Source organism: Dasypus novemcinctus, chromosome 21 (assembly GCF_030445035.2).
Source record: "Dasypus novemcinctus isolate mDasNov1 chromosome 21, mDasNov1.1.hap2, whole genome shotgun sequence".
NCBI lineage: Eukaryota > Metazoa > Chordata > Mammalia > Cingulata > Dasypodidae > Dasypus > Dasypus novemcinctus.
Window position 1 is genome coordinate 80,412,259 of NC_080693.1, and position 27,482 is coordinate 80,439,740.

Below are 27,482 nucleotides of genomic sequence, written 5' to 3' on the forward strand. Positions count from 1 at the left end.
CCGCCGGGCTCCCCAGAGTGCACCCCAGGAATCCTGCCCGATGTGTGGCCCTGGAGCCAGTGCAGTAGGACAAGCGCTGCTGTGCTCCTCAGGCCAGCTCCCGAGAGCCGGGGCACCCCCCCGCCCCGAGCCCCCAGACACCCCAGCATCAGCCTCCAGGAGCTGCTACACCCAGGGTCCGACTGACCCCTCAGAACCCACTGCTCCACCTGCCTCTCCTCCATCGTCCCCCAGAAATGGCCCCTGCAGGGCTGTGAGGCGTCCGGTGGCGTGGCCGACAGGGTGCTACACCAAGCCGCAGGGGTCCCTAGCTGCCTCCTTCTGCGACGGCCCCCACGGGTCTGGAGAGCACACTGGGTCCAGAGAGCACAGCGAACCCTCTGGCGCAAGGAGGGTGGCTGGTGGCGCAGACGTAAGAAGCTCTTCCTCTGAAACACAACAAATGTACGTTAATGTTACACGACGTTAGTAATAGGGTGATATTTGGGCAACAATACAACCAAGGCAAACTTTGGACTGTAGGCGATAGTAATATATTAATATTCTTCCACCAACGATAAAAAAAAAAGGAAGCATGCTAAGTGAAAGAAACCAAAGCACAAAGTGCTACATGTTGTTTGACTCCATCTATACAAAATGTAAATACAAGTAAGTATACAGTTAGACCTAGCTTAGCAGTTATGTAGGGCAGGGCCAGGCTAGAGGGACTGAGAGGTGACCGCTAAGGGGCAGGGGGTGTTTCTCTTTGGGGTAAAGAAAATGCTCTAATACTGACCACAGGGATGAGTGCATAACCCTGGCTGGGCCGGATGTCATGGATGGTGCACAGTAGATGGATTGTATAGTTTTTATGAAAACGTTTCAATAAAACAGATTCCACCTTTTTTTTTAATTTTAAAGAAGAGGTGGGCAGCCCCACCCCCCTCTTCAGACCCTCATTCCAGCGTCTCAGCCCAAGGAGCTCCTTCCACAGATCTGCATCCAGGCCCCTGCGTCGTTTCTGAAAACCAAGTAGTTCGGGTGGAAGATTCGAGGTGGGGTCAGGGAAGGGATGGGAACACATGAGGTATGAGGCGCTGGGACAGCCCCGGCAGGCCCGCTGGGGACAGCATGTCCCGGGGGAGATAAGGTCCCAGCAGACTGGGGAGACCAGGACAGCTCCCCCCACCCAGAATGGTCTGAGTCACGGACAAGGGGACACAGGGACACCCCTTCCCAGGGGGTGGGGGTCTGACAGTGGCAGTGGGGACGGGGGGGACAGCAGGAGAGCTTGATAGAATAAGCAGAAACAGGGAAATAGAGTGGCCAGGGCCAGCGCCCGGGGGCCAGGTCTCCCGTGTTCTCTGCTCCTGGGTGGTGATTAGTGAGAGAGCAGAGGGGATGCCAGGGAGGGGAGGCCAGTCGCCCTCGGGCCCCCAGCCCCGCTCCACTTTATTCCCCGGGCGACAATTTTCTTCTAACCACCAGCGGCTCGCCTGCCATCGACTGTTCTTAGACAGGGGCCGTCGGTTTACGTGACCGCGGAGTCAGGGAGCCAGTCCTCACCGCCGGCCTCTCCTCTCCCACGCGTGGGCTCACACAGCTCCTTTATCTTTCGGACGGGAAGGTGAGGGCAGTGCCCCAGGAGAGGCGAGATGGGGCATCCGCCGCCCTCGACCCGCTGTCCTGCCTCCCAGGGACTTTGGGCCCCCTCCAGGGAGCACGAGACGGCAGGACTCCAGACCAGGAGCAGCTGGGCAGGGGGCTGCAGCTGCGGGGAGGGGTGGGCGGGGAGGGGGTGGCAAAATGCAGAGAGCCGGGCTGAGAGCCGGAAGGAAGCCCTCCTGGAAATAAACGCGCCCCACAGGGGGCCTGCAGCCGGAGACTACGTGCTAATGGAGTCACTGGAAGAAAACAAGAGCCGAATTCCTGGCAGGACACTCTAAAGCCGAGTCAAATGAGCACCGGCCCCGGCTCCCCACCCAGGTAAGGGCCGCAGGCAGCGAGCAGAGCAGCCGAGCCCCAGGGCAGCTTGTCCCTGCCGGGGCTCTGGCTCGGGCAGTGGCGACCAGGTGCACAAGGCAGGAGCTAAGAAAGAGGCTTGGCTATCTTCGCATTTCATCTCTGGACTCCCGCCCTTGGAGAAACATCTAGAAAGATGCAGAGTTTTAAATATGTGAGGAAGAAAAGAGTGGTTCATTTAGGCCCTGGTGGAGACCTGCACTGTCCCACGTGGCCCCCGAGCCCTGAAATGGGGTCAGGCCCCCGAATTGAGGCGGCAGGAAGTGTAAACTTCATGCCATATTTTGGAAACTTCGAATGAAAACAGAATGTGAACTCTTTATCATTTCTTATATCGATTACATGTTGAAGCGATAGTTTGGCCATGTTGAGTTAAAATATATTTTTAAAATTAGCTTCACCTGTTTGCTTTCACTTTTTGCATGTGCCTCCTAGAAACTCTAAAATTGCAGCCACGGTTTCATATGATCTTTCTACGAGACAGCTCTGACCTAGCAGCTGGACAGGTCCCTCCAGCTGTCAAACCTCCTGGGCCTGGGTCCCTGTCTCCTTTTGAACAAGGCCAGAGGCCCACGACCCGGCTTCTGGTCCCACCCCTGAGAAAGGTGTGTCCTTTCTCCCCCCTGGCCTGGCTACTGCATCTGCGGAACAGGAGATCTGAGATGAAACGACTTCCGTGGCTCCTCCTGTGCCGCCTGTGCTTTCAGTGGCAGCTTACTCAGAGTCCCCTCCGTCAGGCTGGAGCTCCCAGGCAGGCTGGCGTGGGCAGCTCGGAGCTCTCAGGGCCCGTGGCCTGGCAGGGGGGCTGCTGAAAGCTGAAAGCGGTCCCGGCTCCCGAGGCTGCCACACACTGTGAGGCACGCATGCTGCCAGGCAACAGGGTGGCCCCTCGGCAAGGGCACGGGGGCTCAGGCCCTTCTCCAGCTCAAGGGGCCCCTGCAGGGAAGGCGCATTCTCTTCCCTGCTGGAGCAGATGGTGGTAATTGCCTGCTGGGCGCGGGGAGACGGAACCTGCCAGGCTCCTGTACGCCCTCTGATCAGGACAGGCTCTGCCACCTCAGGAAATTGCCCTCTGTTTGCACAAAAGCTCTACCACCAGACCCTTGGAGCCAAGCTGGTTACTGCGTGTTCACTGAGGCCTAAAGAGGACAAGTCTGATGTCAGGGGCGGGGGTGGGCGTTAAAGATGCCAAGGGAAGGCAGAGGCTGAGGCCCAGGAATCTGCAGGGCGGTCTGGGGAGGCTCTTCTGGCCGCAGGTCTGCCCGGCAAGCCCGATGGAAAGAAATGCCGAAGGCCTGCCTGGAGAGCCAAAAGCCGCCCACTTAGAGCAGAGCAGGCCGGAAGAAGGTGCTGGCTTAGACCTTTTGGCCCTTCCACAGGGAGGGTCTAGAGAATACAATCTAAAAACCATAAAGGTAAACAACAAAACTGCCAGTGTCCAAAGAGCCGGATGCCCCGTACTAGATGGTGAGAGAGAGCGCACAGAGGGCCGGAGGCCTGCAGTCTGCTCCTCTGCTGGTCCCGCTCCCCAGCTCTGGGTGCTGGCCTGCATGTCCAGGCCCAGCTCTGGTATAGCCCACACCTCAGGGCCCAGACGTCCCTGCATTCCAGAAGTCTGCAGCTGCCCACACTCACCCAGGAAGCACGGGGTCTCCCTGCCCCCTTTAGCAGTGCTAGTTTGAAGTGGGGGCTGGGGACCTGGGCCCCCGTGGGGAAGGTCGGGTCTGACCGCAGGCTAACCACACGCACCACCCACGAGGGAAACAGGCCAAGCAGCGCGGCAGGGGCGAGAGCAGCCATCCTGATTGGTCGGGGTACAGATGCACCAAGCCCCCACCCACTGGTCTGAGGGACAAAAAGATTTATTAAAAAGCAATCCAGGGAAGTGGACTTGGCCCAGTGGTTAGGGCATCCGCCTACCACATGGGAGGTCCCCGGTTCAAACCCCGGGCCTCCTTGACCCGTGTGGAGCTGGCCCATGCGCAGTGCTGATGCGCTCAAGGAGTGCCCTGCCACGCAGGGGTGTCCCCACGTAGGGGAGCCCCACGCGCAAGGAGTGCGCTCCGTAAGGAGAGCCGCCCAGCGCGAAAGAAAGTGCAGCCTGCCCAGGAATGGCGCCGCCCACACGGAGAGCTGACACAGCAAGATGATGCAACAAAAGGAGATACAGATTCCTGGGCTGCTGACAAGAAGAGAAGCAGACACAGAGGAACGCACAGCGAATGGACACACAGAGCAGACAACTGGGGCGGGGAGAAGGGGAGAGAGAAAAATAAAAAGCAATACAGAACCCTAAAGAGCAAACTAATAAGTCTCTGTGGCTGTGGAGAGGACCTGCCTCACCAGGCTGTATTGCCAGGAAATTAGAAAGGAGCAGGCTAGACTTCCAAACACCCAGCAGCCGTGAAATAGACTCAGCCTGTTGTCCCAAAGGCATCGCTTCAATTAAACAGGACTTCTCTTAGGGGAAGACAGAAGGGAAAGGCAGTGGGACCTAGGGAGAAGGGAAAATTCAGCTATGACCGAAGGGTCTCCCTGCTTCTTGGCTACCCATCACTAACCCAGTGTGAAACAGCACACACTCACTTTGGTTTTTTGTTTTGTTTTTAAACTTTTTTAAAAACATTATTTTGTATATTTAAAAATTGGAAATATAAGCAATAATTTAAAAATAAAAAGAAAATATAGTTGAATAAAACATACATTTCTCAATTAGATGTACTAGATACATAAAAATTTTTTTGACTCATATGTTACACAACATATTTAGTGCATAGTAATGCAAAATCATACAGTATTTGTCTTTTGTGTCTGGCTTGCTTTGCTCAACATAATGTCCTCCAGGTTCATCCGTGTTGTCATATGCTTCACAACCTCATTTCTTCTTACGGCTGCATAATACTCCATCGTGTGAATATGCCACAGTTTGTTTATCCATTCATTGGTTGATGGACACCTGGGTCGTTTCCATCTTTTGGCAATTGTGAATAACGCCGCTATGAACAGTGCTATGCAGATGTCTGTTCATGTCACTGCTCTCAGTTCTTCTGGATATACACCCAGTAGTGGTATTTCAGGGTCACGGGGCAAGTCTATATTCAATTTCTTTAGGAACTTCCAAACAATCCTCCTCAGTGACTGTACCATTGCACATTCCCACAGTGAACAAGTGTTCCTGTCTCTCCACATCCTCTCCAGCACTTGTAGTTCTGTCTTTTTAATAGTGGCCATTCTGATACGCAGTGCTGATGTGCGCAAGGAGTGCCGTGCCACGCAAGGGTGTCCCCCGCGTGGGGGAGCCCCACGCGCAAGGAGTGCACCCGTGAGGAAAGCCGCCCAGCGTGAAAAGAAAGAGCAGCCTGCCCAGGAATGGCGCCGCCCACACTTCCCGTGCCGCTGACGACAACAGAAGCGGACAAAGAAACAAGACTCAGCAAACAGACACAGAAAACAGACAACCGGGGGGGGGGGGGGGGGGGGGGGGGGGAATTAAATAAATAAATAAATCTTTTAAAAAAAAAAAAAATAGTGGCCATTCTGGTAGGTGTGAAATGACATCTCACTGTAGTTTTGGTTTGTATTTCTCTAATCACTAGTGATGTTGAGCATTATTCACGTGTTTTTTTACCATTTGTATTTCTTCTTTGGACAAATGTCTATTCAAGTCTTTTGCCCATTTTTTAATTGGGTCATTTGTCTTTTTATTGTTGAGTTAGAACATCTCTCTCTCTTTTTTTAAACATTTATTTTTTATTTATTTCTCTTCCCTTCCCTAGCCCCCCCCCCCCGCCCCAGTTGTCTGTTCTCTGTGTCCATTCACCACGTGTTCTTCTGTGTCCACTTATATTCTTGTTAGCGGCACCCAGAATCTGTATCTCATTTTTTTGTTACGTCATCTCTCCCTACTGGCAGTGCCATTCCTGGGCAGTCTGCACTTTTTTCACGCTGGGCAGCTCTCCTTATGGGGCGTACTTCTTGCGTGTGGGGCTCCCCTACGTGGGGGACACCCCTGTGTGGCAGGGCACTCGTTGTGTGCATCAGCACTGCCTGTGGGCCAGCACATCACAAGGGTCAGGAGGCCCTGGGTTTGAACCTTGGAACTCCCACGCAGTAGGTGGACACCCTATCTGTTGGGTCAAATCTGCTTCCTGTAATATCTCTTTATATATCCTGGATATTAAACCCTTATTCAATGTGATTTCTAAATATTTCCTACCATCGAGTTGGCTGCGTTTTCACCCTTTTGACAAAATTCTGTGAGATGTGAAAGTGTTTAATTTTGAGGTGGTCCCATTACTTTTTTCTTTTGTTGCATGTGCTTTGGGTATAAGGTCCGAGAAACCACCACCTACCACAAGGTCTTTAAGATGTTTCCCTACATTTTCTTTCAGTAGTTTTACGATCCTGGCTTTTATGTTTAGGTCTTTGATCCATTTTAAGTGGATTCTTATACAGGGAGTGAGAAAGGGGTCCTCTTTCAGAAATTCTTTTGCTTATAGATATCCAGTTGTCCCAGCACCACTTGTTGAAGAGACTGTTTTGTCCCATTAACATTAACTTGGTAGGTTTGTCAAAACCAGTTGACAGTATAGGTGAGGGTTTATTTCTGGATTCAGAATTCGATTCCTTTTATTGATGTGTCTATCTTTATGCCAGTACCACACTGTTTTGACCACAGTAGCTTTGTAATATGTTTCAGCATCAGGCAATGAAATTCTTCCATGTCGCTCTTCTTTTTTAGAATGCTTTTGGCTATTTGGGTGCACTTTCCCTTCCAAATGAATTTGGTAATTGCCTTTTCTAATTCTGTAAAGTAAACTTTTGGGATTTTTAAATTTTTTTTTTTTTAATTTATTTCTCTTCCCTTCCGCCCCCCCCCCCCAGTTGTCTGTTCTCTATGTCTATTTGCTGCATATTTTTCTCTGCCGCTTCTGTTGTCAGCAGCACAGGAATCTGTATTTCTTTCTGTTGCGTCATCTTGTTGTATCAGCTCTCCATGTGTGCGGCGCCATTCCTGGGCAGGCTGCACTTTCTTTCACGCTGGGCGGCTCTCCTTATGGGATGCACTCCTTGTGTGTGGGGCTCCCCTACGTGGGGGACACCCCTGCATGGCATGGCACTCCTTGTGCACATCAGCACTACGCATGGGCCAGCTCCACATGGGTCAAGGAGGCCCAGGGGTTTGAACCACAGACCTCCCATGTGGTAGGCAGACGCCCTAACCACTGGGCCAAGTCTGCTTCCCAACTTTTGGGATTTTGATTGGTATTGCATTGAATCTATAAATCAGTTTGGGTAAGATTGACATCTTCATGTTCATTATTCCAATCCATGAACACGGAATATCTATTTGTTTAGATCTTTTTAAATTTCTTTTACATTATTTTGTGTTTTTTTGCATACAGATCCTGTACTTCTTTGATTAAATTAATTCCTAGGTATTTGAGTCTTTTTGTTGCTATTGAAAATGGAATTTTCCCCGATATCCTCTTCAGATTGTTCGGTACTAGTATACAAAAACATTACTGACTTTTTGTGTGTTGATCTGGTATCCTGCTACTTTGCTGAACTCATTAGCTCAAGTAGCTTTGTCATGGATACTTCAGAATTTTCTAAGTACAGGATCATTTGATCTGCAAAGAGAGTTTTACTTCCTCTTTTCCTATTAGGATGCCTTTAATTTTTTCCTTGTCTAATTCCCCTAGCTAGAACTTCTATTACAATATTGAATAACAATGGTGACAGTGGGAATCCTTGTCTTGTTCCTGATCTTAGAGGGAACGCTTTCAACCTTTCCCCATTCAGTATGATGTTGGTTGTGGGTTTTTCGTATACGCTTTTTATCATATTGAGGAATTTTCCTTCTATTCCTATCTTTTGAAGTGTTTTTATAAAAAAAGATGCTGAATTTTGTCAAATGCCTTTTCTGCGTCGATTGAAATCATGTGGGGTTTTTTCCCTTCAATTTGTTAATGTGATGTATTACATTGATTGATTTCCTTATGTTGAACCAGTCTTGCATACGAGGAATAAATCCTTCTTGGTTGTGATGTATAAGTCTTTTGATATGCCATTGGATTCGATTCGCAAGTATTTTGTTGAGAAGTTTGCATCTATGTTTATTAGAGAGATTGGTCTGTAATTTTCTTTTCTTGTAGTACCTTTAGTTGGCTTTGGTATTAAGGTGATGTTGGCTTCACAAAATGTGCTGGGTAATTTTCCCTCCTTGTCAGTTTTTTGGAATTATTTTATTTTTTATTTTTTAAATATTTATTTATGTATTCCCCTCCTTCCCCTCCCCCTCCCCTGCCTGCAGTTTTTGCTATCTGTGTCCATTTGCTGTGTGATCTTCTGTATCTATTTCTCTTTTGGTCTTCTCTTCTTATTTTTCCTCCTCTAGGATTCACTGGGATTTGATCCTGGGGAACTCTGATGTGGAGAGAGGCTCCCTGTTAGCTGTGCCACCTCAGTTGTCTTACCACGTGGGCACTCACGTGGGCACTTGGCTCACTGGGCGGGCACTGGCTCACAGCACAAGCATGCTTTCTCTTCTTCTTTTTCACCAGGAGGCCCCAGGAATGGAATCCAGGTCCTCCAATATAGTAGGTGGAAGCACTATTACTTGAGCCACATCTGCTTCCCTGGAAGAGTTTACAGGATTGGTGCTAATTCTTTTCGAAATGCTTGGTAGAATTCACCTGTGAAGCCATCTGGTCCTGGACTTTACTTTGATGGAAGATTTTTTTTTTTTTGGTCTTTATTTTTTTAATGTTGCATTAAAAAAATATGAGGTCCCCATAAACCGCCCCCCCTTACCCCACTTCTCCCCCCATAACAACAACCTCCTCCATCTTCATGAGACATTCATTGCACTTGTTGAATACATCTCTGAGCACTGCTACACCTCATGGTCAATGGTCCACACCATAGTCCACTCTCCCACAGTCCACCCAGTGGGCCGTGGGAGGACATACAATGTCCAGTAACTGTCCCTGCAGCACCGCCCAGGACAACTCCAAGTCCTGAAAATGCCCCCACATCACATCTCTTCCTCCCACTTCCTACCCCCAAAGCAGCCACCATGGCCACTTTCTCCACACCAATGCCACATTTTCTTTGATTACTAATCACAATAGTTTATGAATAGAATATCAGTAAGTCCACTCTAATCCATAATCTATTCCTCCATCCTGTGGACCTTAGAATGGTTGTGTCCACTCCACATGTATATTAAGAGGGGGCTTAGATTCCACATGGATGCTTGCTGGAAGATTTTTGATGACTGATTTAATCTCTTTAAATGTGATTGGTTTGTTAAGTTCTTGTATTTCTTGTAGTATCAGTGTAGGTTGGTTGTGCATTTCTAGGAATTCGTTCACTTCATCTACATTGTCTTGTTTGTTGGCATACAGTTTCTCATAATATCCTTTTATGATTCATTTTATTTCTGTGAGATCAGTTGTAGCTTCCCCCTTTCATTTCTGATTGTATTTATTTGCATCGTCTCTCTTTTTTTCTTTGTTAGTCTAGCTAGGGGTTTTTCAATTTTATTGATCTTCTCAAAGAACCAGCTTTTAGTTTGGTTGATTTTCTCTACTGTTTTTTTATTCTCAATTCCATTTATTTCTGCTTTAATCTTTATTATTTCTTTCCTTCTGTTTGCCTTTGGGACTGGTTTACTGTTCTTTTTCTAGTTTCTCTAGATGTTCAGTTAAATCTTTGAGTTTAGTTCCTTCTTCTTTTTTAATATAGGCATTTAGGGCTAGAGAGTCCCCTTTCAAGACTGCCTTTGTGTTATCCCTTAAGTTTTGATAAGTTGTGTTCTTGATTTTGTTTGTCCCAATATATTTACTGATTTAACTTGCAATTTCTTCTTTGACCCACTGATTATTTAGGATTGTGTTGTTTATCCTCCACACATTTGCACATATATTTTTTTCCCTATCATTGATTTCTCAGATCATTCCATTATGATCTGTGAAGATGCTTTGTATAATTTCAACCTTCTTATATTTATTAAGAGCTGCATTGTGCCCTCACATGCGGTCTATCCTGGAGAAAAATCCATGGGCACTTGAGAAGAATGTATAACCTGCTGAATTTGGATGAAGTTTGTTCTGTATGTCTGTTAGTCTAACTCTTTTATCATATTGTTCAAGTTCTTTGTTGTCCTTGTTGATCTTCTGTCTAGATGTTCTATCTAATGATGTGAATGGTGTGTTGAAGTCTCCAGTGATTATTGTAGAGATGTCTATTTCTCCCTTTGGTTTTCCCGGAGTTTGTCTCATGTATTTTGGGGCACCCTGGTTAGGTGCATAGATATTTATGACTGATACCTCTTCCTGGTGGATTGTTCCTTTTAGTAATCTATAATGTCAATGACATTACCTTAAATGCACCATTTGCTTCCACCATTTTATTTTTTGGTTTTCATGGTGTATCATATTTTTGTCTTTTTATCCTTTGGTTATCTTTTCTGCTATTCTTTCTTATATACTCTCCTCCAGCCTCTCTCTCCTGCCTTTCTTTCAGGTTCTAAGACTTCCTTTAATATTTCCTGCAAAGATGGATTCTTTTTTGCAAACTCTCTTAGTTTCTGTTTGTTTGTGAATATTTTATACTCACCTTCATATTTGAAGTACAATTTTGCTGGATAAAGAATTCTTGGCTGGCAGTTTTTCTCTTTCAGTATCCTAATTGTATCATACCACTGTCTTCTTGCCTACATGGTTTCTGAAGAGAAATCCATATTAAGTCTTACTGGACATCCCTTGTATGTGATAATTTTCTTCTCCCTTGCTGCTCTGAGAATTTTCTTTTTATCTTTGACATTTGACATTCTGAATAGTATGTGTCTTGGAGTAAGTATTTGGATTTATTCTGTTTGGGGTATGGTGTACTTCTTGGACATGTAAGTTCATGTCTTCCATGAGAGTTGGGAAATTTTCAGCTATTATTTCCTCAAATACTCTTTCTGATCCTCTTCCCTTCTCTTCTTCTTCTCGAACTCCCATGACATGCGTGTTGTTGCATTTTGGATTGTCATTCAACTTTGAGTCCCTGCTCAATTTTTTCTATTCTTTTCTCCCTCTGTTCTTTTATTTCTTCAATTTCAGCTGTTCTGTCTTCTGTATCACTTGTTCTTTCTTCTATCGAGTTTGCTGTTGTATGCCTCTGTGTGTTTTATCTCACTTATTGTCTTTCATTCCCATGAGCTCTGTTACTTTTCTTCAAAGACTTTTTATCCACCCCCCCCCCACCTATTGTCTGCTCTCTGTGTTCATTCACTGTGTGTTCTGTGTCTGCTTGTATTCTCATTAGATGGCTCGAGGAACTAATCCTGGGACCTTCCAGAGTGGGAGAAAGGCGATCTTTCTCTTGCGCCACCCCAGCTCCCTGTTCTGCTATGTCTTCTCATTGTCTCTCCTCTATATCTCGTTACATCATCTTGCTGTGCCAGCTCTGTGTCAGTCGGCTCTCCTGCATGGGGTGGCATTCCCACATGGGGCGGCACTCCCTCATGGGCCAGCTCGCTGTGTGGCACAGCTTGCCTTCACCAGGAGGCCCTGGGCATCGAACCCTGGACACTCCATATGGTAGACGGGATCCCAACTGCTTGAGTCACATCTGTTTCCCACTGTTACTTTTCTGTTCAAGATTTCAAATTCTTCTTTGTGCTCACTCAGTGTCTTCTTGATGTCTTTCATCTCTTTAACCATATTGTCTTTTAACTCATTGATTTTGGAAATTTGTGCACATCTCATTGATTAGTTCTCTCAAATTCTGTGCCTCTTCTGGGGCTTTGATATATTCCTTTCGTTGGGCCATGTCTTCTATTTTCTTAGTATGGCTCATAATTTTTTGCTGATGTTTAGGAATCTGATTAAAATGTAGCTTACTCATATGTTCAATTTCTTTTGTAGGGATTTAGGGGTAGAAGGCTGTGTGTTACCACTGCTCTTTGATTCTTGGCCCAACCTGGATTGTTAGGACTATCCCTAGGTTGCTCAAAACTGGGCACTGGACCCAGTAATTGGTTGTAGACTCCTTTTCTAGGGCCTGGGGAGGGAGGCTATAGAGGCCGGAAAAAGTTTCTCTTACTCATTTTTCATTTTCTCATGCATTTCTTTGGTCTACCAGCAGACGGTGCACTTTGGCAGTGCTAGTTCAATGCCTGGTCAAAGCGTATTTGTTGCAACACAGACCAAATCAATGTGCTAGAGCTTCCTGTCTGGAGACTAGGAGCCTGGTAAATCAAACTTTCTCTGAGATAGTTCTTCAGCCTTCTCTGGCAGCCCCCTCCCTTTTCCCAGGTCAGAAATATTTCCACTCCCCTCTGAGTCCTCAACAATCAGTCCCTGCTAGTAGAAGAGAAGATTGGGAGGGTTGTACATCTTTAGCCCCTTGCTGGCCCCAAGGCAAACAATGGTGCAGCTCCACCAGGGCTGGAAGTGCTCCTGGGACAGAGCAGACCAGATTTGTGAGTCAAAAGCTGCACCAGCCTTAGGCTGTGTCCCTCTGTGTCCCCTTTCTTTCCTGGGGCATCCTCAATAGTCAGTCCTGGCTAGAAGGGAGGGAGGTGTTAAGGGTGGGATTGCTCCAGTCTTGCACTGGCTCCCCGGGCAAACCAGGGTGTGGCCTGGAAGGGCTGGTGGGACACAAGCAGACCAACTTTGTGGGTCAGAGGCTGAGTCAGCCTTAGGCTGTATCCCTCTGTTCCCCCCTTTCCTGGGGTGGTGGATCCCTGGACCCCCTTTGTTTTTAGCCGCAGGCCCAGAGGCCTGAGAATCCTGAAGCTCTTTGGTGTGTGTGTGGGGGATGGTGCCGGCAGCAGCAGCCCCTGGTTTCAGCTCCCAGTTCTGTCCTTGCGATTTCCTTCCTTTGTCCCTCTCTCCTCTGAGCAGTGTCCAGCCTTCGCCTGGTGTCCTCAACCCTAGAAGATCTTTTTGTAGGCTATTTCAGCCTGTCCTCTAATTATTTTTCTAGAGAAAAGAGTCCCTTGTCTTTCTAGTCTGCCATCTTCCCAGAAGTCCCCACATTCACTTTGGATCCTGGGCTGAGAGTGTGCCTGGGGCATTTCCTCTACTTAAGGTGACAGTGAGGGTGAGGGAATCTTCTACAGATTCAGTCCTCACAAGCCCAGAACTCCTCCCATGAAGACCCGTTCAGAGCAAGTGAAGGACTGACATAATACAGAGGGGTGCCTATGAGCAGGAGTGCAGGGAGAAGCGGATTATTCTAATCACAGCCACCCGCTCCAGAGGGGAGCAAAGGGAAGTCCTACTTCTCAAGACTTTGACCTACTAGTTGCTGAGCCCTCTGTGTATTTTCTTCAGAGCCCAGACACCCATCCGACCCTGGCTCCTGCTCTCCTGGCCACGCTGCTTTCTTGGGCAGTGTCGGTGGTTTGGGGTGGCCATCCACATCCTTCCCTCCATCCCACAGGCAAGCCAGAGCCAACGCTACTTAGCTTTCACGGACCCATTCCCCGCCTGGGTCTTAACTGCATTGCCTCTTGACAAAAGACCCCTGGGAAAAGTTAGGTCTAAAAGAGAGCATGTGGCTCTTTTCCAAGTGTTCAGAAATCATTTGAACATTGACCTCCTAAGGAGAACACATACCTGAAGTTAATGGTGAACAAAATCAAGCTGCTCAAAATAGGGACCACAGAGCAAGCAGGCCCCATTTCCAACACGAGAACAGCCCCACAGCACAGGCACAACGGAGGCAGGGCAGTCCCAACTGCCTTGAAGTTCCCTGCAGCTCTCAGACCAGCACTGAGCAGGTCATCAGACGGCGTCTGACAGAGCAGGTGAGGCAGACAAGAGACTCCTGCTCATTGAGGAAAAGCAAAGAAAACAAAAATACCAGGCTGTGCTCTTTAGATCACAGCCCCCTAACTGCTTGAAGTGATCAGACAAAAGGCCCCCACAAGACCATGAGTACTGGTCAACTGAGGTATTTTACTTGTACCTCATATTCACACTGCTCAGCCCTACACTGCCCAGGGGGTGCTCAGAGCAGAGCAGACCCTCGAGGTAGGGCCTGTGCTGTGCACCTGAGAGCAGCCAACAGCCAGCGGCCTCCCGCACCTTGTATGTGGGGCCCCGGACCCTGGCCCCTCAGCCTCTGCCTCCTGGACCCACCCACACAAGTGGTTCCAACAGGCCTACAGGCAAGATTCTTCCAGTGGGTGCTGCCAGGATGCAGGCAGTTTCCACTTTATTCTTTGCTTTGGAACATCAATAAATTTTACATCTAAATCTGGTTTCCATTTCCTCTGTAGCAATTTGTTTTCAAAAAAAAATTAGAAGTGACACATATTTTTGCTATCTGTGGATATTTTCCTAGACCTCTTAATGTTCCAAGCTTTTCAAGGCTGCAGACAGCAATGTGCTATTTAGAATTCTGTGATCAATTAGCTTTTTGTGTGATCTTTAGCATGTAAAAATTAGCATTGCTGCAGCGATGACAGTGAACAGGCAGATTCCAGTCCCATCCTCAAAGCCCCTGGAGACATGCTTCCTCTCCCAGAGGGGGTGGAGGAAAGAGCTGGCTGCGGTCCAGGGCCAGCGTGGGTTGAGGAACAGGGACATCATCGGCTGTCACCTCCGCCAAGAACGGGAACCCAGGCTGCCCAGCAGAGGAAGGGTGGGGGGGCAAGGCCTGGCAGTGTTTTATTTCAAATAGGGAAGCCAAGAACTTTTACTTGATTTAATGTAAAACTGGGAAGGAGACAGTACATCAAAACAATGTATTGAATAGAGGAAAAAGCCAGGAGACAAGAGCAGCCAAAGGGCCTGTTCAGTCCTCAGCTACCTCACTCTCCTTTTGACATTTTAATGAACAAAACCAACAGGGTTAAAGCCAAAATTGGCCAAATTGTTTTTATCACTTAAAAACTAAAGGTAGCTTTTAGCCTCTAGTATTTCTGCAGATCAAACCATCACCCAGGGGAGTGGGTGTAGCTCAGTGGCTGAGCACCTGCTTCCCACATACAGGGTCCTGGGTTCAATTCCTGGTACCTTCTTAAAAGAAAAAAACCATCACCCAACTGATAAGAAAAAAAAAAAAAAGACCCACCTAACATCAAGAGCACATCTGGGTGCCTTCATTTCCATTTCCTACACCACAGGAAGGGCTGTGTGGCTTCTCAAGGTTCATTCTGTGAAACTATCCAGCAAGCAGTGTGCCCTGCCTGAGGAGGGGTCCTGGACCTGGCTCTGAACTCGCCACTGTGGAGACAAGGGCCACGTCATCGAGTGTAGCACGGGGCCCTGTTTCGTGCAGCCTGTTTAATGTCCAGGGGTCCCATGTGAGGGGATGTGGAAGCTCTCCCAAGACCTCATCCCTGCCAGGTCGGTCTTCTTACGTAAATATGTGCTTTTAATACTCAACACAGCGGCGCATATCACCTCGTCACAGCCTCACAGCCGACAACAGCCAATGTTACTCAGAGCACCTGCCAGGGATGCCTCGGGGAAGAAAAATAAAAAGGTGCAAGCAGAATAGGTTTTCTTCTATTTTCTACAGTTTAAATTGCAGATCTTCACTCATGCTGATACTCCAAAGAGAATGGGAGCATCTGGAGGGCAAAGAGCAATGCCAGTGGCAAAGGCACATCTTCCAAGGAGGCACAGCACCTGGAGGACTTCACCAGCCCTGACTGCCGCCGCCACCGCACGGAGGCAGGCTGGACACCGTCCCGTACATCAGGCCTTGACCCTGGGGGCTCTTGGAGCTGGAGGGCAGCACTCTGGAGTTGCAGCCACGGAAGACGCAGGATCTCTGACCACTGCTCCTGGTGCTGCCAAATGCACTGGGGAGGTGGAGGAGGGCGAGGCTGAATGGACCCGCCAGCATTCCCTGAGCCCGTTAGGGACAATGACCAAGTCTTAAGGCTCAAAATCCAAGACCTCAACCTAAGATCTATATCTGCACTAACTTCTCAGTGAAAAAAAAAAAGAAAAAACAACACCCTGAAACAGTATGACAGGTATGATGAAACTCAACTAGAAAAAATAATAAATCAGCTTCCTGAAGCTTTTTGACCCAAAACAAAATTTGGACGGAGAAGACTGATTCCTTAATAATTTTATTTGTATTCCCACTGTTCTTTTTTCTAACTTTTGGCAAATCCCTTTCTGCAACAGCTGAGAAAGCAAAAGGCATGCTTTGCCCACAAGAGGATTCCATCCTGAAACAGCCATCTCAGATCCTTAGCCCATCCACCTTCTCTCTCAAGCCACTCTAGCCTGCTCGATGTCTTAACCAAACGTTTCCTCTGGTGGATTTTCCCTTCCTATGGCACAACTGAGTTTTGATTTTCAAAGGGACTCAGAGGTCTCATGTTTAAATCAATTTTATTCTTTGCTTTCTTCCATTGCTTTTGTGACTTCTATTACTGATGGTATAGAAATTAAAAGGGATGACTAAGGAAAAAAATAAGGTTAAGGAAGTTGATTAAAATATAACAGTATCTAAAAATTACAGATTGGAAACTTTAAAAAACAGTCCCTAAGACACGTCCTTATCTGGCATTAGCAAAACAGAACTGCCCAGAAGTCTGGATGTCTGTGACATCCCATTGTCACCTGACAATGTCCAGAAAGGAGGTCTAAGACTGGAACTGGACAGTGAGGTCAGGTGGAAAATGGGCAGAATCTTCATCAGCTTTGCCTTTTAATATAAGATTTGGTTTAATCACTTCTGAGTGCAACATATTTCTTCTAAAAATAGAGCTCTTTTTCTGAAACTTTTTAACTTTCACTTGAAGCTGAAAGGGAGTAGGACTGAAGGTGAATTCTGGAGTGATGCTGCCAATGTTTCATAGTCATGGACAAACTTTTCAAAGGATTATGGACACTCAGCAGCTGCCCAACAGCACGGATGGGCTCATTTCAAATCCATGGTCCTGAAGAAAGAGTGCACTCCAGGCCCTGTCCGTGGCTGGCGTGGACTGACCTTGGACACATTACTGACCAAAGGAAATCACAGCTCACGTGGGACCCCAGGCAGCACAGGAGACAGAGCACACCTCAGAGGTCGACCAGATGAGGAGAGGGTGCCCTCCCAACACGTGGGCTAAGAATGTAAGTGCACAGACACACAAGACGTAGGAAGGCAGGGCTGAAGATGTTCAACTCCCACCCTGGGCCAATGCAGACCTGGATTTAATGGCATGGAGCTTGCTGGGATTTTCTCACAATACAAAGTAGAAGTCAGGATCTCCCCCCACCCCCAAGGAAGAGCCTGGTTAGCTCCTGAAGCCAAAGATGCCTTTGATGTATCCAGTGAGACCACTCTTGGTCTTCTGCTCCAACTTGTCTTCGAGGGGTGGGAAAGCTACATGGTTGAGGGCCAGGTCAAAGAACAAAGGCTTGCAAGGGATGGGCTGGAATCCTGGCGGGAAGTGCACGAGGCTGGCTTGCTTGGTGACGAGAGAAGGGTCCAGGCAGAATGTCTCAAACCGTTCAACGAGAGGCTGTAAGTCAATCAGGGAGGAATCTCGGTGTTAGTCAGAGAAGACCATCAATGCAACATCCACCAGCCAGTGCTTTGGAACGTGCTATCTCATTTAATCCTCACAAATTGCCTAAGAGAAGGTGCTATCATGTCTCTAGTTTACAGACCAAAGTCACTGAAACCCAGAGTGCTTAAGAGAGGGATGGGCTGGAATTGGTCGACTGGTTGTCCCAGTTAGGGTTCCAAACCACTGTACTGCTCTGCACAGCAACAGTTCCTCACCCTTCTCGGAGAAATCTAGACACCTCACAAACTTTGTACTAGCAGCTTCCTAGTGAGCTGCTAGTCCTACTCTTTATTCCTCAAATGCCATAGGCAGACTTACCTTATTGTCCTTGACTTGGGAGGAAGTCTCTGTTTGATGAGAGTCGCTTGTATCTGAAAGTTTCACAGGGATTCAGTAAGAACAAGGACTTAACACACTATAGCCACAAATGAGGCGTAGGGTGTCTCAGGGCCCTAAATCCCAGGAGCAAAGGTAGCAAACATGTGGGGAAGTTCACTCTCTCCCTTCTGGGTGCAAATTCTGCTGAGAAGTGGTGCAGATAAACAGAAGATAAATTCCAGAAGCAATACTGCCAGTCCAACAAGGCTAGCACAGTGGTACAGAGGATGATCTTAGGGAGAAGATACAACGTAACAGTGTTTCTCCAAATCCTTCTATATAATTTGATTTAATGCCTAATGTGACAAAAATAAAGGCAGGGAAAAATAAAATCTTAAAATTTAACCAGAACAACCCCTTCTGATCTTAAAACAGTAGTGTGAGGTGGAGGAAGGAAAAGGGAAAACGGTGAAGGGACATCTGGGGGTAGAGATAGTAAAGAGCAGGCAGGGGCTCACCGAGGATCGCCGCCGCCTGCAGAGAGCACTTTTCCGACCTCACTTGAGTGATGAGCTCCTGCACATCAGGCAGGTCCTGTAATGATTCAGAGAACATGTGCTCACAAGCTGAGGCCAGGTCAGAGCCACACACCAAACTAACAGTATTTACTTCGATGATCCCACTGATACAGTCATAGCATTTTAGACTTTAAAATGATTCTCCCTAATAAAACAACAAAAAAAGCTATACCATGGCTAAAGTAATAATGCCTAGAAATAGGAATGATGATAAGAGTAATTAGAATAAGTATCATATACTAAGTGTTTATTATGTGCCAGGTGTTGTTCTAAGCTGTTTACACACGTTATCAATTTAATCTCTACAATGATCCTGCAGTCGTTTGTGTTCCCAGTGCGCATATGAGAAAACTGAAACCCAGAGAGGGGAACTCGCACTCCTGGTAAACAGCAGAGCTCAAGGGCCTAAGTCCTTACCTACCACGACAAGGCCTGGATACCAGAAAACCTTTCATGACTCCGTTCTCTACACTTTCCCCCAACAACCATTTGGCACATCAGGTGAGACGGGTGTTTCTGAAATACTTCTGTCTTCTCTCCTGAGACAAACCACCCTCAATGGTTTGTGACCACATTTCAGGCTGACACCCCACTGTGAGGCTGCACACCGGTCACCTCTGTCCCCTTCTACTCTGGCCTCTTCCTGTGTCTACGGAAGGTCACTCTTGCTCCTTTTCTAGTGGGAGATGGTTCCTGCATTCAAGTCTTGCCACTGCACCAAAAGCACAAGTTCTCAAGGCACAGACCAGACTTACCCTTTGTCCCCCACAAGGCCCTGCGCTCCTTTGAGCAGATGGAAAATGCCCCATAATCAGCGGCTTTCACACTGGCTTCTGACGCCATTAACAGAAGCCTTAAATTGTATCCATGGATTCCTGGGACCAGCTAGTGCTTTAATAATCTCTACAGCCCTGTAACAGTCCACAAGCTTAAATAACTGGTTGGTCCTTCAACAATTAGTAAAATAAACGACATTAAACTCTTTCACATTGCTGTTACTTTAGATCAATGCTTCTTGAACGTTAAAATCCACCTGAATCGCCTGGGGATCTTATTAAAATGCAGATTTTAACTCAGTGGGTCTGGGGAGGGAGAGGGGAGGCCTGAGGATCTGAATTTTTAGCAAGCTCTCAGACAATGCTGATGCCACTGGTCCTGGGCAAACTGAGTAGAAAGGCTTCATTAGTGGCTCTCCGCCTGGCTGCCCGAGAATCACTGGAGAGGGCTTTGAAACCACAGCGCCCATCCCATACCCCACACCAACTAAACCAGGGGCTGTGGGGGTGGGGAGGAACCCAGGCACCACTCTGTTCTCACTCTCTCCAGGCAATTCCACTGTGGAGCCACTCAAGTCTGAGAACAGTATTTTTTTTTTAAACCAGAGGAATGACTCTCCTTCTTGGTATCTAAATCCTCTTCAGGTCGGGAGCTCTGCCCGGGGCCACAAAACCTGCAACTCCTGGGCAGCAAGGGACGCACTGTGTCTCACAGGCAGCCAGGGAGCAGCAGTCTGAGGCGTCCAGGTTTACTGCCCACGCAGCCCCAGAGCCTCACTGCACAGCTTCTCGGGCCCTGCAAACCACCAGGCCATGACTCACCTTGAGGCTGTTTTTGAAGGCTCCGGAGTCCGAAGTGACCTCATTTGCATATTTCAGAACTCTATCGTACAGGACGAGGGCTTCGCTCCACTTCTTTACCAAGACGTAGGACTGAGCAATGAAAAAACACCTGGCGGGGAGAGGAGAGAGCCACTGTGCTCTGAAGCAGGATTACTCAAGATCAAGGCTTTCCTCAAGTTCCTTGACGTTTAGGCTAAATTGTAAGGTTGGAGCAGGTTACTGCCTGGGAGACCCCTACATCTGAGATGTTTAGGTCCACTAGGCGGCCCTGCAGACTCCTTCCAGCAATCAAGGATGCCACTGCAAAGAACAAGCTGGCTGCAAAGAAAAGGTTACCCCCAAAAGGAGCCTGGTGACAGGGAGGGAGAAGCACAGCCTGACTCCAGCAAAACCCACACTCCTCTGCCACACACCCAAGGAACAGTCTCTTATCTCATTGATCTTTCTAAAAAACCAGATTCAAAGAAGCCACTTTCTAACTTTGCTGGGTATAACAATGCTACAGTGCCACTGTGCCCACATGAGCAGAGGGCCCACAAGAGCCAGGAGGGAGAGAGGCAAGGCTAGTGAAGACAGAGACCCCTGGGGGAGCCACAGAGTGCTAGAGTGGGGGCGGGGAGCAGAGTAAGAAGGCACGCATTGCTCTACTTTGCCATTTTGTTTAGACCCTCATCTTGCCATGCTGCCCACTTTTAAGTTATATTATGTATTATAACATAATTCATTTAAAAACCTGAGAAATTTATCTTTATCCTAATCCAGATCAGGTTCCCTGAACCAGCTGCTCTGGTTCTGCATTTAATTAATACCCTTTCCAATGTTTGTTGCTTTTCTACTGGGAGGAGGGAGGAAAGAGAGAAAGGAGAAGATAGGCTGAATGAATGAGTGTGCCGACTCCCCACAGCCTATCTAAAGGGTAAATAATACCAGTGACAATCTTCAGTGAGGATTTCCCATGAACACGCTTAGGCTGACTGTTCTCTGATCACGGGCAAGTTATCCTTACAGTCAAGGGCCAATGAATCAGTCTTCTGTGGGACAAGATATGCTTCCAGCACCCACAGAACCACTGGCCTGGGGCCCTGTCCTTCCCAAGAGGTATTACCTGTAAGCCTTGAACACCAGGGTCTTGAGGCTGATCTCTTTATGGAAAGCCTTGTCCTCCTCTAAGCCAGGAAGTTGGAGCAGCTCCACCAGGTTCTGTACAACAGATGCAACAAAAAATTCATGAAGAGAAGGCCTCGAACTTCTGATAAAAGATCTTTCAAGAACAAAGACAAAAATAAAGAGCTTGGGCTAAAGTAATGGTAACGAGCCTTTTGGAGCACAATCTGGCAGCAGCCACATCCGGTGCTGCCTCCTTCCCCATCTCTGGTACTGAAAGCCTGTTCACCCTTTAATATTCAGCTCCAATCTCACCTCGTTCAAAGACTTCTTAGACCATCTCGGCTAGAAGGGATCTCCTTCAGCTCTGAACTTTGATTTCAAAGTAGCTGAAACAAGTTCGTACTTGTCTGGCATTTACACAGATACCTTGTTTGTGTGCCCATGTCTTACAATCTTACTGATGAACTCCTAGAGGACTGAGACAGTGGAGACTCAGGTCTCAGGAAGTATCACAGCATCTGGGATAGTACCTTCCACAGGTGACATGCTCAGTAAACACCTGTGGATTTACCAGCATCTACGTATCAACAGGTCTGAAATCCTGGGCTCACAGACAGCTGAAGAGCTCTTTCACCAAGCTACTAACATAGCTGCTATACATCACAGCCCTTACACTATGCAAACTTAAGTCATTTTGTGTCCAACACATGCAAAAGACAGGCACTTGCTTTCCCAGTCCTCAAGGGTCACCTGTAGAATGATGTCATAGAGTCGAATCAGGTCCTGGGGCCGGGGGGAGCGCTTGCTGTCATCTTCCGGCTGCTGCTGCAGCAGGGCCTTCTGCAGACCTTTGGCCATGTTCTCATTACGCTTGATTGCGGTTGACAGCTTGATATAAGTCAGGTAGCTGGAATGTACCGTGTGTCAGCTCAGGTTAGGCTCAGGGGGACTGATGTTCTGGGAAGAGCACTGGGCAACGTGGGACTGACCAGACGCAGCGAGCTAGTGAGGGCGTGTCACAGGGCAGGGCCATTTGGCCTGGGCCTCAAGCTCAAGAGGCCCTCAAATCTGGTTGCTGTTCACTGGCAAATTTAGCAGGGGACAGAATAAGACCTAATGACAAAATTCATTTTAACTTAAATTACAGCTTCTGTATCTTTTTTTTAAAAGGCATAGCAACTAGTAATTTCAGAGCAGCTTCCTAGTTCTTAAGAGTGATCCAGAGATAGCAAGCCAGTCTCCAGAACAAAGACGAGTTAATCACCCAGCCCGTCCTTCAAGGACAGCGCACTCTCACTACAGCTGCTCCTACTCATGACCACCCTCTCTTCTCAGAAAATATGGAGGGAGAGGTTCTTTGAATGGCTGTGCATATTAGACACGTGTATATATAAGAGACTATAGGAGCTCAGTACCATGTCAGGGGGCCCTACTTTGGAATCTGTGTCTCTGAGTGTGACAGAGTTGGACTCAGATATGACCTTTCTACATATGCCTCTTCTGTTACTTTTACTGAACCTTTGGTTGTTGCTAGCATTGGTGTATACTCAGGAGACTTGAATCTCTGGACTGTCCAGGTGCCAGCTGGGCCCTGAGCCTCAGCAGGGTTGCAACTCCTACTCTCTGGTTCACTGGATTTACATAGGTCAGCTAACAGGGAGGTGAAGATGGTCAATCACCACACCAGGGAACTGAGAGTGCCCACAACTGCAAGTAGGAGAATTACATCAATCATCCATGTGGAATCTAAGCCTCCTCTCGATACAGAGGTGGAATGGACATCACCATTTCAGGGTCCACAGAATGGAGGAATAAAATATGGATTAGAGTAGACTTACTGATATTCTACTATAAACCTTTTGTGACTACTAATAGAAGAAATTTTATCATTGATGGGGACAAGGTGACCACAGTAGTTGCTGAGGGCAGGGAGAGGGAAAAAGATGTGATGAGGGGGCATTTCTGGGACTTTGGAGTTGTCCTAAATGATACTGCAGGGTCAGATGCTGGATATTATATATCCTGCCATAATCCACTGAATGTACTGGGGGAAGAGTAAACTATTATCCACATGGTGCAGCAGTCCTCCAAAATGTGTTTGCCAAGTGTGATGAGTGTGCCACAATGATGGGAGAGGTAGTTGGTGTGGGATGGGGGAATGGGGGGTATATGGGAACCTTTTATGTTTTTTATAATGTAACTTTTGTGATGTATGTATCTTCAAAAAAATACAATTTTAAAAATGATAGGGGTGGGGGGTGTACTTTATATGAGAACCTCATGGTTTTTTTTTAATGTACCATTCTATGTGATCTATTAACTTTAATGAAAATTAAAAAAAAAAAAAAAAAAAAGACTATGCCTGACAGCCGCTTACTTCAACTGTTCCTCCTGGCAAATCCCTTTACTATTTGGGGATGAAAACAGGATAACTGTTTGAAAGTTTGTTTACAAAGCATAAAGGTCTCTTCATCTCCATCCTACTCTGGCAGAAGACAGGGGGTCATCCCTTGGAGGGGATAGAGAGAGTCTGTGGACTGGGGAATGGAAGACATGGCTAAGGGCAGCGTTCCATGATGAGCACCTGGGGCTCACGTGGATGTCATGTTCTGAAGGCTGACCTCCTAGCCGCTTCTCCTATTCAACTTCCAGAATAACATGTGCCTGGTGTATGGCCTCCAGACAAAAGACCAGAGGGCTTTCTCTGGGAATGTGCCAGTCCCAGAGAAAACCAGTCAAGATGCAGAGATGGGGTCTCAGTAAAAGTGCCAGGCCGGCAGAGGTGCCCACAGATGATGAGGCCCGCGCGTGCCTAGTTTCCACCAGACAAGCCACACCATTTCATGAAAGTGGATGGCCAGGAGCACGAAACATTTAAGGAAAACCTCTAGCAAGAGAGAAGAGGCCAAAACCAGGTGGGAAATAAAATGCAACTTGGGACAACAGGAGAAGAACTCTTTATTGTAACTATTACTGATACCTATAGAAAGATAAGGGAAGGCTTTGTGGTCATGAGGACAAGACATTTTATTTTTTATAAAAAGAGGATATTCAAAAAACATAAGCAAACTCAAAGAAGTTTAAATGATACCAGGGATAGGAAGATGGTGGAATAGGAAGCTCCAGGAATCAGGCCCTCCACCAAAACGATTATTGACCTGGCAGGAACTGTCTGAATCAATTACATGAAACTCTGGAATCTGGAGGTAGAGGCTGTTAAGTTGTAATAAATACTAGTTAATTTTCAACTCCACTGCAGGGGCTACCATCCTGGGCTCCTGGTGCAGCCTGACGGTGCCAGGGTGAGTCAAGGACCTAGTCCAAAATCTGGGGTGAGTGGACTGATCACTGCTTTGGATTTCCTACTTCAGATGGCTGGGGACCTGGCCAAGGGCAGCCATTGTTTCAAACTCTTCAGGTAAAAGTCGCAGAGGAGTCTTAGAGAGGCAGTACCTTTTTTTCTCTCTGTCTTTTCTCTTTCCATTTCCCAACTGGTGGCAAAAATTTGGAAAATGCACAAATTAATGTTACCAGGCCTCGACAACAAGAACAACACAATCTAGCAATCCCAGAGTAGTGGGAGGACTAGAATTCCAAAGTCATACAAGACAGCACTTATTTCCAGGTTGCAACAAAAAATTATAAGACATAGAAAAACAGGAAAGTGTGGCCCATTCGGGGGCGGAGGGGGGGAGGGGAAGACGTCAGAAACCATCCCTGAGGAAGCTCATACATTGAAACTATTAGCCAAAATACTTTAAATCAACTGTCTTAAACATGTTCAATGAGCTAAAGGAATCCATATACAAAGACCTAAAGGAAATCAGGAAAATGTCTGAACACATTAAAGAGGTGGAATTATAAAAAAGAACCAAACATGGGAAGCAGATGTGGCTCAAGCGACTGAGCTCCTGCCTACCACACGGGAGGTCTTGGATTTGGTTCCCAGTGCCTCCTGGAGAAGACAAACAAGATAGCAAGTCTGGCATGCCGGGATGACATGGTGAGCTGATGCAACAAAATGACAAAGCAAGGAGACACAAAGAGGAAACACAATGAGGGAGACGACAAAGCAGGAGTGGAGGTGGCTCAAATGATTGAGCGCCTCTTTTCCACATAGGAGGTCCCAGGTTTGGTTCCTGGTGCCTCCTAAAGAGAAGAGCAGACAGCAAGCACAAATGAGGGGGAGAGGTGAATAACTAAAATAAATCTTAAGGAAAAAAAGAACCAAATAGAAATTAGGGGCTACAAAGCACAGTAATTGAAATGCAAAACTCATTAGATAAAACAGCAGACTGGAACATGCAGAAGAAAGGATCAGTGAATCTGAAGACAAGACAAATGAAATTATCCAGTGTGAGGAGCACAAAAATAATGAAGAAAAATGAACAGCCTGAGGGACCTGTGGGACACCATCAAGCATACCAACATACACAACACAGGAGTCCCAGAAGGACAAGAGAGAAAGGGGCAGAAAAAGTATCTGAAGAAATAATGGCCAAAACTTTCCAAATCTAATGAAAGACATGAATTTACACATCCCAGAAGCTCAACAAATCCAAGCAGGATGGCCTCTAAGTGATCTACACCAACACACACTATACTGAAAGTGTCAAAATCCTAAGACAAAGAGAGGGTTTTGAAAGCAGCAACAGAGAAGCAACTTGTCACACAGAAGGGATCTCATCAGGAACCATGGAGACCAGAAGATGGTAGGCTGCCACAAAGAACTTAAAAAAGCTTTCAACCAAGAATCCCATATCCAGCAAAATTATCTTTCAAAAATCAAAGAGAGAATTGTGGCCCTTCCCATTCAAGATGGCAGTAGGAGATGCTTAAGGGCTCCATCCCTCTACAGAAGCTCAGAATAACCATCAAGAACTAGGAAAAACATCTTTTTCGAAGCTCCAGAAAGCAGTAAACTGCTTGAGTACTAAATCAAGAAAAAGGCTACTTAAAAGCAGCAGGATCTCCTGGAGTCCTGGCTGGCCCCTCCCTCACCCCTCACTGGCTCAGCACAGAGCTGGTCTGAGCTTCCAGTATAGATCCTGGTTCTAGTTCGGGTAGGAGCATATTAAGCCTCCTGCATATACTGGGAGCATGACTGATGGTGGACTGAAAGACTTTCTTGCATGTACAAGTCCGCTCCCAGAACTCCTACAGAGTGCTGGTAAAGCAGTCAAGTGTGCTGCCTGGGGCAAGGGAATGCTGCATGTAGGATATACATGTTTGAGATCATGGGGAAATGACTTCCTAGGGAAGAGGAGAAATTGAGAACCATGTAAATGGGGGAATTTCAAGGGCTACACACTCAACCAACTCCAAACAGGACAAATGTAAATAAATTCAAACCACGGCATACTGTCATTGAGCTGCTGAATGCCAAAGACAGAGAATTCTGAAAGCCACATGGAAAGAGCAATGTGTCACACAGAAAGCTGCGATAAGATTAAAGGCCTATTTCTCTTCAGAAACAATGAAGGCAAGAAGGAAGTGGGATGACATATTTAAAGTAGTGAAAGCAAGCAATTGCCATCCAAGAATTCTGTATCTGGAGAAACTGTCTTTCATTCAAAATTGAGGAAGAGGCGGCAGACTTGGCCCAGTGGTTAGGGCGTCCGTCTACCACATGGGAGGTCCGCAGTTTAAACCCCGGGCCTCCTTGACCCGTGTGCAGCTGGCCCATGCGCAGTGCTTATGCATGCAAGGAGTGCCCTGCCACACAGGGGTGTCCCCCGCGTAGGGGAGCCCCATGCGCAACTGAGTGCGCCCCGTAAGGAGAGCCGCCCAGAGTGAAATAAAGTGCAGCCTGCCCAGGAATGGCGCCTCCCACAAGGAGAGCTGACACAACAAGATGATGCAACAAAAAGAAACATAGATTCCCGTGCCACTGACAACAACAGAAGCGGACAAAGAAGATGCAGCAAATAGACACAGAGAACAGACAACTGGGGTGGGGGGGACGGGAAGGGGAGAGAAAAAAAAAATCTTATTAAAAAAAATTGAGGAAGAAATTAAGATATTTCCAGACAACAAAAGCTGAGGAGTATGGCACCATTCAACTGGTCCTACAAGAGATGCTTAAATAGAGTTCTGCCAGTTGAAAGGAAAAGACACTAGAAAAGAGATCAAAGTCACTGAAGAAAAAGATCTCCCATGAGGTGATGACATGGGTAAATATAAATGTTAGCATTTCTTGTATTTTTGGTTTGTAACTCCACTTTTTACCTCTAACAGGTTCTAAAACGCAAATGCATAAAATGTAATGATAAACCAGTGGTTTTGGACTCATGATATAGATGCATATGATTGTGACAAGAACCACAT

At 47.0% G+C, this 27,482-nt stretch overlaps 1 protein-coding gene across 2 annotated transcripts in view; it reads right to left on the reverse strand.

Annotated features, from left to right (window-relative positions):
• Positions 1–16,080: 16,080 nt before the first annotated feature.
• SRP68 (signal recognition particle 68) overlaps positions 16,081–27,482 on the reverse strand; it is a 44,607-nt gene continuing 33,205 nt past the window's right edge. For both annotated transcript variants that reach the window (XM_004454450.3, XM_071210823.1), the window contains exons 11-16: positions 21,906–22,062; positions 21,154–21,248; positions 20,028–20,157; positions 18,370–18,445; positions 17,852–17,904; positions 16,081–17,485 (exon numbers count right to left, since the gene is read on the reverse strand). In XM_004454450.3, coding sequence (XP_004454507.1) covers positions 17,258–17,485; positions 17,852–17,904; positions 18,370–18,445; positions 20,028–20,157; positions 21,154–21,248; positions 21,906–22,062 — 739 coding nt within the window. In that variant the 3' untranslated portion in view covers positions 16,081–17,257. The remainder of the gene's footprint in view (positions 17,486–17,851; positions 17,905–18,369; positions 18,446–20,027; positions 20,158–21,153; positions 21,249–21,905; positions 22,063–27,482) is intronic.